This window comes from Salarias fasciatus, chromosome 6 (assembly GCF_902148845.1).
Source record: "Salarias fasciatus chromosome 6, fSalaFa1.1, whole genome shotgun sequence".
In the NCBI taxonomy this organism is placed as follows: Eukaryota; Metazoa; Chordata; class Actinopteri; order Blenniiformes; family Blenniidae; genus Salarias; species Salarias fasciatus.
The window spans coordinates 34204024-34221255 of record NC_043750.1 but is presented as its reverse complement, the minus strand read 5'-3'; the positions used below and the strand labels follow the sequence as shown (position 1 = coordinate 34221255).

The following is a 17232-nucleotide window of genomic DNA, read 5'->3' as shown; positions in this document are numbered from 1 at the left end:
GTGGTCATGTACTTTGTTTTTGCGTTCTTTTGAAGTAACTCTACACATGTCTGAGGATGTGGTTGGTTCTGTTTTTGAGGTCAGCCTGGATCACTGATGTTTTTCATTTACTTCATTATACCAGACTTTTTCTTTATTTACTTTCAGGTTATTTTTTTGTCTGCGCATTCTTTATTTTGTGGTCAGTATAACTTTGTGGCATCTGCTCTGGTTAGAGTGGTATTTAAAAAAAACAAAAAAAAAAACAAACCGGAATAGTTTACTCTTTGTGGTCTACTTGCATAACTGGTCTTGCATTTCATTGTGTTGGATACTTTTGTTGTCTTTTGGTGGCCACTCTGCATTTTTGTGATCACTTTGTCACTGGGAATGTGTGTCGATTCTGTTGTTTTGAGTTTCTCTTATGAATAATTTTTCATTCTTTTGTGGTAGCTTTGGATGTAGGGATTTTTTTTCCTGTTATTTTCTGCCTACTTGTGGTCTTCATGTACATTTTAGAGGGTTGTATTTTGTCTCTGAATCTCTGTGACCCTGAAAGTTCCCTCTTTCCCACTCTGCTGAAACAAACACATTAAGTTCTCCTTTAAAAGAAGGAAAAAAAAAATTACATTTTTGTTTTTGTTTTGGTGCACGTGCCTCTGGAGAGGGAGGGAGGGGGGGGGGGGCGCCCCCGTGCAACCCGCGGGCCGGTCTGGAGACGCCTGCGCGCGGCGGGGGGACGGTTCAGATGGAGATGGCGCCCAACTCCAAATCTGAAAAGGACGACAACAAGCAGAAAACACCCAGGAGACACAGAGACCATGTCGTCAAGTTGCTCGTGCGCGGGAAGGTAGGCACGAATCCGCCTCACGAGACGCGAAATGATGAGTTTTAACGGGCGCCGCTGCGTGCAGCAGCGTCTCGAGCTAGCGGCTAACTAGCTCGACGGCTAGCTACAGAAAACCCGAAGACTGCTGGCGGCTAATTATTGAAAACTGTGGAAACTGGGGGGATTTTAAGGGATTGTGGCAACGTTTCTCTGCATTTTCCAGCGACTGTAATGCCTCGATAGTTAATTTTACGTGAGGCTGAACGTGCCAGTCGTTGCAGACTGTGGTAAATCCATTTCAGACAGCTTTAATGTTGGCAGGACTCAGCGTTAGCCCTTTGCTAGCAGTAGCTGCTGTCAGCGTTGATCAATGTCTCTGCTTTTCACAACTAAAAGAGCAATTTATTCCACCCCGTGCCACCTTTCATGATTTGTCTCAAGCTGAAAATTAAAACCTGTACATGCATAATGTTGACCACAGTTTCAGAATAAAGATGATAAATCCCTCATTCAACTAAACCCGTCACAGTAGTAGCGTCCTATCCTGCTTTAGATGTTTTACACGCTTAGAAAACAAATAAAACGAAGATAAATGAGAAAGACAGAATTACTTTTACTAGTCTTTCCATATTGGATTAAAAACAGTTTACTCACAAATGTCCGTAGTACAACGAAATTAAAATACAAGCAACTTTAGTTATATGAAATGTAGATAATCTGAAGCGCCGCATACAACTCCAGAGCCCCTGAAGCACATTAGCCAATTCAGGCCAAATATTCATTTACATCATGATGAAATGATAGTTTTTGCTGCTTGCAGTACATTTCCTCTCTCTGGCTCTCTGACTGATGGGCAGAAAACATTCAAAACGGTATGCATCAAGATTATTTGACAGTCCGTGCTTTAATTGACAGGAAAAATGTAAAATTCTTGGAGGAAATCAGAATTTATCCAGAAAGTTTATAAAAGTGGGAAAAAATTGTTTTAAATATAGAAAAACATTCTTGAGAAGAAAAAAAAGTCATTGCGTTGTTAAATGAAGAGCTCACACTGTCAGTAGATCATACATACACCGTCAAGATTTACTATGAGTGTCTTTCAAAATAGTGTGAACTTCCCCATGGAGATGAATAGAATATCTATTGATCTATCAATCTGAATGATCACAATGCACTTCTATGGAACCAGTTAAACATGTAAGTTGTGAAGCATTATATGTTCAGATGAGCCATCGTTATAATGTTCAGAGTGTTGTTATGTTCGTCGTCGGTTATAAAGCAGTAACTGTGTTTGCTGTCTGTTCTCTTCTGCAGCTGTCAGGACAGTTTTCTCAGCGTCTCTTCAGAAAGCTGCCGCCCCGGGTGTGTGTCCCATTAAAGAACATCGTCAGCGAGGAGTTCCTGCGCGCAGGGTTCGTTTGCTGCGTCACATTCGTTGACCTCCAGTCATAAGTTCACTGTGCTGCTCCCTGAGAAGCCGAGCTGGTAGTGTTGAGGCGGGTGTCACAGCAGGGCTTCTCCACTTCTGGTTTCAGACATATATTTCTTGGCTTCACCAAATGTGGCCGCTACATTCTGTCCTACACCAGCGACTGGGGAGAAGATTATGATTTCTCCTTTTATACGTATCATCTGTACTGGTGGGAGTTCAACCTGCACAGTCGACTCAAGCAGGTTTATGGATAATCCCTAATAAAACCTTTCATTCATTCTAGTTCTAGTAGTTTTTCAGAAGCTTTTGTTTGTTGGCTCATTGATTTTTCTCCTCAGGTCCAACATGTACGGCTGTTTGCAGGAGAGGAAATTTACAGTGATCTGTACCTGACTGTGTGCGAGTGGCCTAACGACCACTCCAAGATTGTCATCTTTGGCTTCAAGTAAGAAATAATAAATACCAGCCATGTGAAGATGCTCACAGTTAGTGTAATATTAAATATGTGTCGTTCTTCCTGATCAGTACTCGCACGTCAAGCTCGGTCCTGAATTTGATGATGAGCGATGAGAACAACAGAGACATCTACATCACTGTTGCGTCCATGCCACCTGCCAGACCGTGTTCTCAGTGCCGTCCAGTTCCCTCAGCCTCTACGACACGCACCGGTAAACAGACACGCAGAGCCGTATGTTTGCTGCTCCTGCAGCGTCTCGCTCCCTCGCTGAACTTCTTCGTGTTCCTCCACCAGGTGGCGAGTGCCTCCAACACGGATTCGTGCTGAACAGCAGGTACCAGGTGGTCTATCCGTTCCCGACTTTCCAGCCGGCGTTCCAGCTGAAGAAGGATCAGGTCATCCTGCTGAACACCAGCTACTCTTTGGTGGCCTGCGGCATCTCGCTCTGCCCCGGTACGACAAACCTCCTGAAGCTGATAGCATGAAGATGTTGTCCTCATCAGCTTATGGACACACAAAGGCCTGAAAGCCTTGGCTTGTTGAAGATGCTGAGTTTTTTGTTTGCTGTTTCAGTTCTGATTCTTGGTCTCCTGCAGGTAAACAGGGCCAGTCATCTCAGATCCTTTACACGAAGAGAGCAGCCCTGTCAGGCCAAGCCTCGGCGTCTCCTTCCCCCACCGCCTCAGCCTCTCCCTACTCACTACCTCAAGGATCTCCCGAAACCCGTCCACCGCCGAACAGGTCCGGTGCAGTCCCTTCATCTCCGAGCCACTCCCAAGCCGCCATGCGAGCTCGGGAGTTTGCTGCTGATCTGTTCAGGCGAGCCCAGGGAGGAGGAGCCGGAGTCGGTAAAGAAAATGAGGGCCAGGGAGAGAAGAGGCCAGCTGAAGAAGCTGCGCACATCCCAGGAGTCAGAGGACCGAATGCAGAGACTCCGAGAGAAGAGGAGGAAGACTGTAAAGAGTGGCGAGCAGAGGGGAGGCGGACTAGTTTGCTTCAGGCGTCTACATCAGGTGTGAGTCACTCTCATCCACACTGCTCTGAACAAGTGATGTCTCCTGCGTCATCTTCATCGTCCCAGTCGTCCTCGTCCCATGAAGTGAGCCCCGGCGAGCCAGGATACGTCAACTATTCACGGCTGCACTACTGTTTACAACAGCCAGGGGCGGCAGAGCAGAGTACAGGAGGTGAGAGACGAATCAATAATATTCAGGTCTGGTAGCACTGGATCATGGAGCGCACCGAACAAGCAGAGCGAGATCAGACATCCAGTCAGACCAGATCCCAGACATGTGATGTGCAATCCACTGCAAGTTCCTTTTTTTTGTAGCAGAAGATCTTTTAAAAGCATAAGTGATTGTGAGCGCTCACATGATGAACATAAAGCCAGATCATGAGTGCATTTTGCTTTAAAAAAGAAAGTAATTGTTGATAACTTTAATTTCACTAGTCACATATCAGAGTAATTTCAGCAAAGCAAACTTTCCTGCTTTCCTTAAACGCCTCAGAAAACAGCACCACTAGAGTAAATAAAGAAGAGGAAATGTCACCAGATCAAGCCTGAAGCTGCTGAGCAGCTGTTTCCCCGTCTTCTCTTTCTTCAGGTTATGAAGACGATAAGGTGCAGCTGCCTTTCACTGTCACTGATTTGAAAGGACGAAACCTGCAGCTGGTCACCGGCACTCACAGCGGACAGGTGCGTGTTTCTGTGGCTTTCTGTAAAAGTTCATCTTTGAAGGGATGTTCAGGTGGTTATTAAGATATACAATATGACATTTGCTGTTGAGCTGTGTGTGTGTCTCAGACTGCCGCAGCTCGTCTCAGCTCGGTTTGATTTGCATCATAAGTAATTTGTGTTTTCACAGACATTCCACTCGGAGTTCGTTTGCATTTTGTTTTTAATCTGGGAAAACTGGACCTGCAGCATCTCTTTATCCTGTTCTGCACCATGTGATCTTAGCTCACATATGAGGGAGATCTACTAGTATAATAACGTTTTCATGAATGAATGTTGCGTGTGTTTGATATTCCTCTTGCAGAGTGTGTGTGTGGAGCAGTTGACTCTGGACTTTGAGTATCTTATCAATGAGGTGATCAGGAGCGACGCAGCCTGGGCTCCACAGTTCTGCTCCTTCAGCGACTATGACGTTGTGATACTGGAGGTCAGTACAGCCATAAACTGTAAACCACGATCAAATGTGTTCATGTCGTCACCTGCAAAACCGTGGAGATGAGAGTGTCAGATTTGGTATTTTTTGAGCTCATTGAGGAAACCGTTTGTGTGTGTGTGTTTGTCAGGTGTGTCCAGAGACCAACACTGTGATGATTAACATCGGCCTGCTCCTGCTGGCCTTCTCCACCTCAGACGAGGAGCACTGCAGGTCTTTGTCCTCCTGTTCAGCCCCGGATCTCCGGCCGATGAAGAATGATTGACTCAGCGGCTGTTTGCTTTGCCTTTCAGGCCCAACACGTACCATTCCAACCTGCAGGTCAGCTGGGACCTCATTACAGGCGTGTGTCGCACCGTGGGCGTCGGGGACCTGACAGAGGTGAAGGGTCAGACCAGGTGAGCTTTCTCCAGTCGTCTCGCACGCCTCTCCGTCTGTGTCCATTTTTCTCGTTGCTGCTTGCCGACAGTGTTGTGGCGATGTCTCTGTTAGTGGGAGCGTGTGGAGCTCCTACAGGAAGTCCTGCGTCAACACGGTGATGAAGTGGCTGATTCCCGAGAGCAGCTCCCGCTACATCACCCGCATGAACAACGAGGCTCTGCACAAAGGTGAGTCCGCAACATCCGAAGGGCCAGAAACGAGCATGTCCCGCTGCTTTGTGAAGGAAAGCTTCGTTTAAAACCACTGCAGAGTCAAAGTCACATCTTACATTTCTGAATGTAGGACCAAAACGCAGCTTCTTGTCACCCGCAGGCTCCTCGCTGCAAGTGTTGGCAGACAGCGACCGCTGCACCTGGATCGTATTATGAAGAGAGGAAATTTCCACATTTGTCAAAGTGTCTCACACAAACACACACACACAGCCTCATCTTCAGTATGAAGTAAAATCTGCTCTCGTTCACAGGCAGAGTTTTTGTTAACATGTTGGTCACTTCAGATAGTTCTACAGATGGCATACTGTTAAGGCGAAGTTTTGTAGTTTCATTTTTTTAATTGTATTCTGTGTTATTGGAAAAACCAAAAAGACAGACTGAAAGATTTAATTTTTTTTTAATTACTTTCTGTTTTTATACATGAATTTGTACTTGTGTTGCGTCCAACCTGAACGTATGCAATATCTTTACCTGTGTCATGCTCACAAGGTGAATTTTCTTTGTGTATTTATGATTGAGTGTGTGTGTTTGTTGAATGTGACCGCTGCTTTTGGACGACTCGTTTAGTTTTTTTTTTTTCCTGGATCAGCTCACCGGAGCTGTGAGGATCCCTGGTGCTGCAGTATTTGAGACCAGATGGAGTGAACTTCACTTGCATCTCTTCTGTTTTCTCTGTTTTTTTTGTTTTTTTTTACATCCGCTTATGAGGAGTTCCCTGGTTGTCGTCATACTTGTGTAGTCATTGGCCTGGAAATATGGGCTGGGATATTTTGTGAGAATAAAACGTTCAGAACCTCTTCGGATCTGTTGTGTTGAACTGGAGGTTTTTTTTTCTTCGTGGCTTTAGAAACATTTCTTACAGAAAATAAACACAGACGTGGCACAGAAAGAGCAATCATCTCTTTAGTTCACAGTTGAGCTACAAATGTAAATCACAGGTTCAGGTACAGAGGTCACACTGACCAGACCTGAATTAGAAAATTAATCTGCAGCACAAGTAATGAGTTCTCTGAACGCACGGGAAACGGTGGATTTCTCTTTTGCATCGATTGAACGTAAACACGCTGTAGTTTCCTGTGGTGAGCGTGGGCTCAAATAAGTTACATGATGTAGTTCAACTTTAGTGTGTTCAACTTAATACTGGGGAAAATATAAACATCTCTTAAAAACTCTGAGCTGGCACAGAGTTAGTGCGGAGGTTGCCATGGAAACAGCACAGTATGCGTGGCTGATGAGCAGGGCTTGGCCTTGAGCTGCGCTCCACCGGCGTTTCACCCCATCTGTGTGATTTTACGTGGGCGAGAAGAGTGGTGGCGATGAAGAAATATAGTTCATGACCAACACCAAGACTACTTCACAGGACCTTCATTTATTGATCCAACGATACAGAATATATAGAACAGAAGCTTCATTCAGGCTGGAAATCTCTCAAAGGCACATAGTATCAAGTAGATTGGCCAAATCAATAAGAAAATACAAAAAAAAAAAAAAGTCAAATATGGCATCCGCAAATAGCTGTCAATCATTCATCAGTCCCATCAGAAATCATGGTGCAGCGTTTTTCTAGATGCTACTCAACACGAATTAGAGATTTTCACTGAAGTCCAGCTCCCCTGCATAGTCTTTGAATTTAAAGCAATGATCTTTGATGGAAATGAAGAACGCGATCGTCTCTCCACAGCACTCAGGTCAGTGATTAAGGCGGGGAAGGAGAGAATCAAGGTTATACAGTATACATAATTCAGGAGCGGCCACTGTGAGAGGACGGGGAAGGCACAGAGGACGAGGGGGGGGGGTAACTGATCAACTGAAGGCAGACAGGGAGGGGTCAATGGCAACACAAAGTTAACGTTACTTCACCAACAGTTGACCACACATGGTTCAAAAGTATACAGAGGATGAAAGAATGGCCGTGAACGGCGGCGATGTGGCGCTGAAATGAGATCGGAGGCGCGCCGACGGGCTACGGCGGCGTGCTGTGGGTCTCGCTCAGGGGGTGCAGGTTCAGACTGGTCCGGGGCTGCTTGGCGGGCGGCTCCAGCACGTCCTTCTCGTCCACCGCGCTCAGGGAGCTGGACTGCACCACCAGGTCGCCGCCGCCGCCGCCGTCGTCCTCGCTGTCCTCGTCGTCGTCGTCCTCCTCTTCTTCTGATGAAGCGGCGATGAGAAGTCGTGTGATTGACTGATCGAGCGACAATGAAATGTAAACGGGACAAATGCTGGAAGGAGAGCTGAACTGACCTTTCTCCAGATCTGGAGAGTTTCTGCTCTTGACCGTGCTCGCAAACTGCAACACAGAGAGAAGAGGGAGCATCAGAAACTGAAATGATCAAATGCCAACACTGTTAATGCAGTGATTTTGATTACAGAAAAAATTAGAGCCTAGGAAAAAAAAGTATTAACAAACAGCAGTGTGCAAACTATGGTGCAACAACCAAAGTCCTTGTCATCACCTCACTGCTCAATGTGTGCGTTTCAACCTCAACTGTTGATTTTATAGAGAAAAATTAAACCAAATAAACTAACATGACTGTGTAAAAGTCTATATGTTGATTAACTTGGAGCAGTTTTGTTCCAGTGATGAATCAAATGGAAACTGGTCCTGTGTGTGTGTGTGTGTGTGTGTGTGTGTGTGTGTGTGTGTGTGTGTGTGTGTGTGTGTGTGTGTGTGTGTGTGTGTGTGTGTGTGTGTGTGTGTGTGTCACCAACCTCTCCCATGACGGCGATGGGCGTCTCTCCCTTGGCCTGGGCCACCCTGTGCTCTATCAGGTAGTACATGTACTCGTCGTACAGCAGGCGGATCAGGTGGAAGGAGCCGAAACTGGCAGCGCTGCGCAGGGTCAGGTCCCGGATCACCATGGAGCTGAACACGGAGCGAAGGGAAGATTTAAAATCCACCTTCAACACGAGACCCTTTGGTGTGTGTGTCTGTGTGTGTCTGTGTGTGTGTGTTTGTGCTTCTTGCTCACCTGTAGAAGGACCAGTTGAGCAGGAAGACCTTGGCGGCCTTGGGAAGAGCCACGGGGTTTTGCTCGTAGGGCTTCAGGACCTGGGAGACCACGCTGTCCAGCCAGGTAGCCCACTGCTCCAGAGAGTTCTGCTGCTGCAGGGTGGTCTTGAAGTCCTGCTCCAGCCTCTGCACCATGCGGTCGTCACACTGACACACCCAGGATGCCTGCTCCTGTAGGGGAAACGCGCTCGTTTTTCCTTCATTTCACCTAAAGCAGCAGCGACGACTTACAGAACGGCGGTGTCAGACCTGCACGTTGGTGAAATCAACGCGATTGAGGTCAGAGAGCATCTGATTGATCTGAGCCGAGTTCTGCAGGACGGCGCGGGCGGCCTGGGCCAGATGGTTCAGGCTGGTGTAGCGGCGCAGCGTCTGGGAGAAGGAGCAAATGCACACCACCTGGACAGGCAGAAGCACAGGATGAGGCTTTGTGAGCGAGCCGCTTCATATTTCAGACTCTAATCAGAGGAGGAGGACAGCACTGAAACACCAGTGACAGTCTGGTACATTCGGTGTGCAGAACTCCCTCGTTACAATCTGGATGCTGCGATTTTCTGGTTTTTCCACATTCAGTGTCATTGCTGCACTAACCAGACAGAAAAAGGTTGCATGTATTCAGAAATGAAAAGGTGATGACAGACAGAGGCTGGTCGATCAGTAGATACCTTGATGCGAACCATCTCCTCTGGGATGTTCATCATGGCGCCGGTCAGCCAGCTCTCCAGACTCTTGGCGAAGTTGCGGATGGCCTGAGTTAAGGCACCTGATGCCGGAGAGGAGGAGGACGAGCACATGCTTCAAAGATTCACAACCCACAAAGTTCAAGATGCGTTTCCTCAATTCTCTATATTTAAATTTCTAAATGAAATGCCTGTTTTAGTCACTGACTTTGATTCACTGGTTTTCATGAAAGCCTCTACGCTGGAGCACTTTTACAACTTGAATGGCAATACACACTTCTGACATAAAGAATGCAATCAATCAAATGAAGGGGGCTGCCTCCGCTGAGGTCTCCCGGACTTACTGGGGATGGGTCTCAGAACATCAGGGATGAGGCTCTCCACCAGGGTCTGGTACAGCAGGTTGTCGCACTCTCTCGTCCAGCGGAGCACCGGATCAAACTTACACAGCAACACCAGGCACGATTTGGGCAGACGCTTTTCGGACTCGTTGTGCCTGAGGAGACCGCAGGAGAGGCGGCGGTGACCGAGCATTCGCCTTCAGCTACAGCAGTGGACCAGACTGGATCACGCCGTTGTGATACTTACAGATTGAGTGACTCTGAGTCGTTGTTCTGGCTGAACCTCCAGAAGGACTTCCATAATGTCTCCACAAGAGTGAACTGGAGGTTGACCATCACGTCCAGAATGGCCTGCGAGGACCAGATGTGACATGGTGTGAGTGAGTTTACTTTTCATGGCATCTTACCCGTTTGTTTTCAAGATGGCTAAAAAAATAGTTTTTTTTAACTGTAGGTTCTGTAAGTCATTAGACGGTGCCTCTCCTCAAACAACACATAACTTTTGGCTGAGAAAGAAAAGCAAAAACTAACTTGGTAGGTGACAAAATAAAGTGGAAATAGCTGTTTTCCAGCGGCCCACCTCACAGTGTTCTCTGTAAAGCATCTGGAAGGCCTTGAGATGTTCCAAAGCAATCCCTTCAGGGAGTGGTCGATCTTGCAGATCAATGTCCACAAACTCTGGCAGTGGCCTTGATGCCTCTGCACAGAACACAATACGCCAAAGAACAAAGAGAAGAGACACACAGATCAGCTGCAGATGCCTGACTGAATTGAAATATATTAATCTGGACACAGTAAAACAGATTATTTCCTGTTTGCTGATGTAGTTTTTTTTTTGCTGAGAGCTAAAAGCTGTGGACTTTCCACTGAGACGTTACGCAGACTGCAGGTTTTCCTCACCCAGGAACTGCTGGTACTGTTGCACCTGGGCGGAAATGTCACAGAGCGCTCCCGACTGCTGCTGACCCGCCCCGCCGGACGTCCCGTTGGTGATGGCCGGCGACTTCTGGACCGGCTTTATCCTGGCGGGGACAGCGTGCATCGTTCAGGTTCACGGTGAACACAGTTCAAGGTGAGAGCTGCAAATGCGGGGGTCCAACATGCAGCTTTCAGGCCAAAAGCAGCCGGGAGGAAATGAAGATTTGTTGGCATTTGGCTTCATTGGCCTCTCTCTTCACTGGTCTGGTCCAAATCAGAAGCCAAAGCGTGTGACGCCCTGCTCTGTATCGTCTTTTAGTCGTGGCTGAGAAGCCAAATGGAACAGAACTGAAGACGCATTCCAGTGAATAAATTGAGCATTTTTGGATGAAATATTATAACAGTTTAAATCGGGTTATATTTGGAGAGCTTAACTGCTGGAGTGACATATTCTCACGCTGATACCTGTTTTTCTGTGAGAACGGCTGCTGCCTCATGGCCATGTGCTGCTGCTCGTCCATCAGTCTGAGCAGAGGAGAGCCGGATTTGATCCTCAGGCCGTAGTAATGGTACTTAGAGTTTCCTCTGAAACACAAACAAGAAAAGATCTTAAAATACTGTGAAGATACACGATGTGTGTGTGTGTTTTTGTGTTTGTGCGTGTTATGTACCTGGTTCCTAATCTGCGTGTGCGAAGTCCCATGAAGACGGATCTGATGAGTTTTCCAAAGGACGCGGCGTTGACGGGCTCCAGTTTCTGCTCCTGGCAGTGCAGCAGGTAGTGGTAGTAGAGGGTGCAGCGCGGTAAACTCACCCCCTCGGCCCCCTCATAGTTATCACAAAGCCACTGCACCTGCGAGAGGGGACCGTTCCAGAATGACCTCTTCCGTCATCTTTACACTGGTACTCGCATTTCGGCGTGTTTACTCACAGTTGCAGGTGGCGCTCGCGAGTTTGGGCTGGAGTAACTCTGCCCTGCCCCTCCTGCCCCTCCTCCTAGGACATACCCCCCCGGGATGACGTAGCCTCCTCCCGCCCCGCTGTTGGCTCCGGCCGTTGCCACTGCGACGGGCAGCGAGGTGACAGATCCGGTGATGTCCGACTCGCTGGAGCTGGCCGTGGCCTCGTAGAAGGTGGAGGAGGAGGCGGGGGGGGTCTGGGAGTAGAGCGGCGAGTCGGAGAAGGGGTAGCTGCTCGATCGACTGGACAAGGGAAAGAGATTTGAAGTTCAGGTGTGACTGTGTGTGATCGGATTGACAGAACACACAACATGCCAGACAAATCCCCTCCTCTCTTACATGGAGGAGCTGGTGAAAGTGGTGTCTGTGGCTCCATCCACATACTGAACCTGCCCGCTGTACACGTGCTCCACCTGCATTTCAGAAAAAAAGAAAGAAAGAGGATCTGTACTTTTTTTCCTGTTTTTAGCAATTTGGAAATATTTGCATTTTACTTCATGTCATACGAAAACAAAACAAAATGTGTTTTGTTTACCTCCTGGTCAATATGAACAGATGGCAGGTTGTTGATGTGGCTGGTCTGAATCCTCTTGGCTGCCTGCAACACGGACCTCTGCTGGTGAAGGAGCCACAGCGCGGCTGATCAGCGCTCCAGCCGGCGTGGATGGCTCGGTTTGGGAAGTTTCTGTACTTGCGTGCGTCTTACCTGAGTGGTGTTTTGCACGGGTTGGACCACCTGGGTGGGGATGCCGGGGGCAGGCGGGCTGGAGTCTGACAGACTGTCGTTGGAGTGAACCGAGCCCTCTGTGGATGACACACGGGAGAGGACTCATCTGAGTATCAAAGAAAGTCTCATGAACCAGCGGCCATCACTGCCGGTTTGGTACTCACGACACACTGCTCCCAAATCGTAATAACAGCCACCGCAGAACATCCTGCGGCTATGTTTCTCTCGTACTTGACTAATAGTGAGGAGGAGGAAGGTTGCGGCTGCCCCTTTCGTTCTTTTATTGAGCATGCAAAAGGAACAGCCTTGGACAGCTAATCTCCCCAGATGGAGCGAGAAATCCCTCCATCTTGTAAACATGCAGATCAGATGAGAGAGGAAATGAAAGATACAGGTGGGCCGATAACGGTGGGAGGGCAGAGAAGAGGGGAACAGTCCCTTTATGTATCCTTTAGGTGAGAAAATATTTTTCATGTCCTGCTTCCACTCCACTGTTACTACTTCAACCGGGGCCGTACACTGAAAATATCTGAACATATAAGTTGAAGTATTTATATTCGGTATTTCTATATTCAATTAAATGCATTTCAGCAAATACGCTTTGTTAGAGGGGACGACAGGATGAGATCAAAGTCTTGTACTCCAGTCTGTATGCATTCAATTGAATGTATAATATGTGAATTACATGAACTGAACACAACGTAGGTTCCTAATTTACTGATTCACTGGAAGTCCAGACAAAGTTGTCCTGTAACACTGCGCTCTTGCTCTGTGCGCCACAGATGACAGCAGACTTTAGGCAAAGCAGTGCACACCAGGCGGGTGCAGTCAGAGACGAGGAGAGAAGCCGCTCCGGGCCTGTTCCACTCTGGGTGAAAGTGCACAGTGTTACTTGATACTGGCAGGAAAAATGATCTACGAATAGATGCACCCAAAATAAAGATACAGAAAGGTGCTGGTAGGGGGCAATTCCCTCCTATTCCTAACCCTGAGGTTAACATTTAGATTTCATTATAGTAACTGATTTGTTGTTAACATCTTTACAACGTGGAATACTTTTTGAAAAAAAAAATATTTGTAATCAATCAAATCTCATATCAGAGGGACACGGCTGAGCAAACTAACAGCTCAAAACAGGAATCAATTTACAGCAATAAAAGCAGAAAATGGGCAGAGAAGTGAAGCTATAGCCATCAGCTCTTGTTGCTCTGATGTTCAAGACGGTGCCGCGTAGCAACTTGCTTCATCAACAGTTTGTACTCGTGGTGGATGCACCACCCATCAATGATTTATCTCCAATCCTCGACAGATTCAGACCCCCTGCTGCTCTTCAGTCAATCACTCTAATCAGGGAGCAGTTTGAAGATGGCATGCAACCCAGCATGGTGGGAAACCTGTAAACAGCAATCTGAGGATCATGACTGAAAAAACACCATACATCAACGTAAACGTGATGAGAAGTAACCTGCCGGTGCAGTTGAATAATTTTCTATGGATGGACAAGCCTCTTTTCTCAGTCCCACTGTTTACATTTCAATGTGCAAAGTTCAGCACATGAACAAACTAAAGTGATTACAAATGTCATTTTATGATGGATTTCTGTCTGAAAGTAATTATTTATAGTAAAATGGTATATCTATTAACAAAAATGACAGATTTCATTCGAAGAGTGAAGGTTCAATTTCATTTCTCAAGCTTTCATAGTAAAACAGTTACACACCTACAAATACTCATACTAAACTAACAATGGTAAATTGAATGAAATACTATAAAATAGGAGAAATTTCTGTGCTAATTTAGAATGAGTTGTTAGTTTTTCTAGTATTTCTAAAAACTGCACAAACACCCCAGTGTTTTTTTTAGCAACATATCTTCCATTCGCAGTCAGGTGATTGATTTAGTTTATCTTACAATTAGGACAAAACATGAACAACTGTTCTCCAAGCCACTATTTTCAGCCAAATATTTTCCAATAGTGCTGCCTCAATTATAACTCTTCAACTAAAATCTATTGAGACGGCTTTTTTTTTATTTTCCCTTTTCTTTCTTCTTTTTTTCCCCCCTTTATTTTCTAGCCAGGACCCTGTTGACATTGTAATATCTGAATGGCTTAGACTGCAAGCCATGTCATGTTCTTCTGCTGCCTATGTGAACTAGAAAGTGTGTGAGGTACGCTCTATGTAGGAATGTGTCAGTCTTCCTCCCCCTGCCCGACCTCAGTGTCTCACCTGTAACCGTCACTATGATGTACTGCGGCGAGCTGCTTTGGCCATTACTCTTCTGGACAACAGAGTGCTGGATGTCAGGGCCGACGTAGTGTGGTGTGGGGGTGGTCAGAACCACGGCCTTCTGGCTTTGGGCTTGGGTAGGGGGAGCTTGAGAACAAAGTGCGTCCTGTCCTGTTTTAGCGGCGGCGGACGATTGGCTGGCTGATCCAGACGTTGGAGGGATCTCTGACAGGAAGTGTGCGCCCTTTGTGGATGAGGGTGTGGCGGTAGCCGATGTTGCTATGGTTACTGCGATGGCCTGCTGAGGCTGAAGGTCCTCCGTGTAGCCAGAAGTTGCCATGGCAACCAATGCTTTGAGGCAATACTTCTGTGGATAAGAAAAGAGCCTTCATTAGGCATGGAAGTGCTTCAAACATACCAAAACACACTGTTACCATCTCCTGTCTGCTCACGGTTTTAATACTTGCACTGAATGTGCTCTGTTTGTCCTGTGTGTGTGTGTGCGGCATAATCTTCAAAAGGAAGTTTTTGATCTGACACTAGTAGTCTCCAGACTTTAGTGTCCTCACAGCACAAACAACATAATACCTAATACCACCCAGGTACAATACAGAGCGCCACAAGAGATCCTTCCTTCCTGTGGTCATAAGACTCTATAACGCCTCTCTATAAATAGTGTTTGCTGTGTTTTCTGTTCGTTTCATCCTTTCTATGCTTCTACTTATCACTGTAATACCTGCACATATTATTTTGAAATACTTATTTAATTTTATCCTTTTTAATCTTATAGTTAACTTTCTTTTTTATTCTATACAAAATTAATAAATAAAAGTTCAGAATGGAATTAAGTGGATGGGATCATAATATTTCAAATTGCATAAATTCATCGAATCTGGTGCATTCGTGCATTCACAACACCTTCTCACAAAGCCATAACAATCCAGACACGAAACCCCCTGAAACCTTTGTTTTTTAATGAAACAGAAATGACGAGGACACAATGCATACATTTTTTTGCACAATGGCTATGTCCTGTCCTGTGATTACAGACGACAGCTTTTTATTCCTCTCTTGTATAATACACTTTTTTTCTTTTTTGCAACAGTCCTCACTACTCTGAAAGTGATGGAAATACTGTTGTTACGACTCCAAATCACTGACTTTAAATAGGAAAGCATGTGGCCGCATACAGCCACGGCTTTCGCAATGTGGAAAGTAAAACCTCATGGCAATCATTAGAGGAACTGTCAGTCAGGACAAGGCCATCCTCCCGGACGATAAGCCACTCCTGTGTACAGCAACACGGCAACAAGCCGAGACACAGGCAGTCATCCGGCACCGTGCGCAGCCAATGTCAGCACGAAAACTTTTTCAAAGTCACGAAAACACCACAAAACACACTGTACTTCAACCTCGACGTTTAAACTCAAATAATCCCCGTCGATGGCAGTAGTTTCTTGTGCGTTACTCTCACTATCACTTTCAGATTGGTTGAAAAGTGAGTTGAGGAAAAGTAATAGCTTCCTCCGCTAGCAGCTCGCGTCGATAAATCACGTTAAAAGGAAGCTAGCTCGTCGCTAGCTGCTCGGCTCGGATCGTCAATCAGTCTTCAGCCAGGCTCTCAATCACGCCTCGGCGTAGTTTCAGTAGTGATCGAAACTCTACTAAACAAACTGGACATTCGGGAAAGGCAGCTTTTAAAAGTCTGTTGGACACTACAGCACACCCGCCATCTTGTGTTCTTATCAAAGATCTGACATCGCCATAACAACGGTCTGCGTTTGGAAAGAAGCTAGCAACCACTTTCATCGAGGACACGCTCGACCGATTTCACGTTACCGCTCACGATTTTATAACCACATGCACGCACGTAATTTACAAAAAAACACACGGGAAGAATTATACATTTAACGTGTTACCTTTTTATCCCTGTATCGTCCCTTTAAGTCGTTAAAAGTTTTGTTTTCTTTAGATTTAGGTTGTTGTTGTTGACTCCCGTTGCTTGGCTCTTGTCGCCAGGACTACCGTGACTATGGCGCCTAGCCTTCACCGGGGCAACTGTTGCTACCCTCCCGCCGTGGCACCGCCCGCTACTATACGGTGATTGGATAAGTAGGAAGCTGGTTGTGACGTCAGAGAAATAGTCGACTGTTGATTGGTGGGCGGCGTCTGTCAGTCACTTTCTCCGGTGTGCAACGTCAGATGATCACTTGTTACTTTTTGACAGATAGATAGATAGATAGATAGATAGATAGATAGATAGATAGATAGATAGATAGATAGATAGATAGATAGATAGTTTTCTTTTGTCAATTTACATTGTCGTGTGACCTGTCATATATTATATCATTCTAAAAGGGCAATAACAACAGCAAAATGCATGTTCTCTTCTGTTCTGTTTTATTGTATTATATTCAGTTCTGGATAAAATAAGCAAATCCCATGTATAGAAACAGACCTTGAAAAAGGACAAACTCCTCATATTCGTCTATGGCATCAATCTGTGTATGATTTCATCCTGCAGTAAAACCTTGAGAACACTCATGCTTTTCAGTTTCTCTGCAAAAGACTGATTGATGTCGACCCACAATTTCTTAAACCAAATCATTTTCCAAAGTTGGGCCCTTCATCTACTTGACATTGACTGTCCAAATTTAGGGTGTTTGAATAATCGTGGCAAATTGTTTTCTACTGAAGCATAAGGCATAAGGCAGCTACTGAAGGTTGAATGTCTCTTTTCAACCAATGCTGTGTGAGTCAAATAGGCTACCTTTGATTTTGAGAAGTCAGCCCACCTGAGAAGTGAATCATATTTTCACAAACTCTCAAAAGTTCAAAAGTTACTAAAGTT

At 46.0% G+C, this 17232-nt stretch overlaps 2 protein-coding genes across 4 annotated transcripts; one reads left to right on the top strand and one right to left on the bottom strand.

Moving 5' to 3' along the window:
* The first annotated feature begins 700 nt into the window (after positions 1-700).
* On the top strand, positions 701-6265 carry LOC115390848 (DDB1- and CUL4-associated factor 15-like). The gene is made up of 13 exons (XM_030094874.1): positions 701-829; positions 2123-2220; positions 2344-2482; positions 2579-2685; positions 2766-2908; positions 2992-3150; positions 3294-3884; positions 4302-4393; positions 4737-4859; positions 4996-5078; positions 5159-5263; positions 5358-5473; positions 5619-6265. The coding sequence occupies exons 1-13, from the start codon at positions 728-730 to the stop codon at positions 5672-5674; spliced, it is 1914 nt and encodes a 637-aa protein (XP_029950734.1). The 5' UTR covers positions 701-727; the 3' UTR covers positions 5675-6265.
* Positions 6266-6852: 587 nt separating this feature from the next.
* LOC115390843 (MHC class II regulatory factor RFX1-like) lies at positions 6853-16429 on the bottom strand. 3 transcript variants are annotated; one of them, XM_030094867.1, is made up of 18 exons: positions 16301-16429; positions 14382-14748; positions 12133-12230; positions 11962-12042; positions 11766-11839; positions 11399-11669; positions 11139-11320; positions 10933-11052; positions 10450-10571; positions 10130-10248; positions 9797-9900; positions 9553-9704; positions 9194-9291; positions 8778-8927; positions 8488-8699; positions 8228-8381; positions 7760-7805; positions 6853-7666 (listed from the first exon to the last, which is right to left on the bottom strand). In XM_030094867.1, the coding sequence occupies exons 2-18, from the start codon at positions 14719-14721 to the stop codon at positions 7482-7484; spliced, it is 2508 nt and encodes an 835-aa protein (XP_029950727.1). In that variant the 5' UTR covers positions 14722-14748; positions 16301-16429; the 3' UTR covers positions 6853-7481. The 3 variants fall into 3 exon arrangements, with proteins under 3 accessions (XP_029950727.1, XP_029950730.1, XP_029950728.1); XM_030094870.1 differs by having other exon boundaries at positions 6853-7663; XM_030094868.1 differs by having other exon boundaries at positions 11962-12039.
* Between the last annotated feature and the right edge of the window lie 803 nt (positions 16430-17232).

Coding starts and splice junctions, on each gene's coding strand:
- LOC115390848 (XM_030094874.1), top strand. CDS start 728: ATGGAGATGGCGCCCAACTCCAAATCTGAAAAGGACGACAACAAGCAG. Junction 2,221..2,343: donor GAGGAGTTCCTGCGCGCAGG/GTTCGTTTGCTG, acceptor TTCTGGTTTCAG/ACATATATTTCTTGGCTTCA. Junction 2,909..2,991: donor AGCCTCTACGACACGCACCG/GTAAACAGACAC, acceptor TTCCTCCACCAG/GTGGCGAGTGCCTCCAACAC.
- LOC115390843 (XM_030094867.1), bottom strand. CDS start 14,721: ATGGCAACTTCTGGCTACACGGAGGACCTTCAGCCTCAGCAGGCCATC. Junction 11,321..11,398: donor CGCGAGCGCCACCTGCAACT/GTGAGTAAACAC, acceptor CCCCTCTCGCAG/GTGCAGTGGCTTTGTGATAA. Junction 8,382..8,487: donor CTCAACTGGTCCTTCTACAG/GTGAGCAAGAAG, acceptor CTCCGTGTTCAG/CTCCATGGTGATCCGGGACC.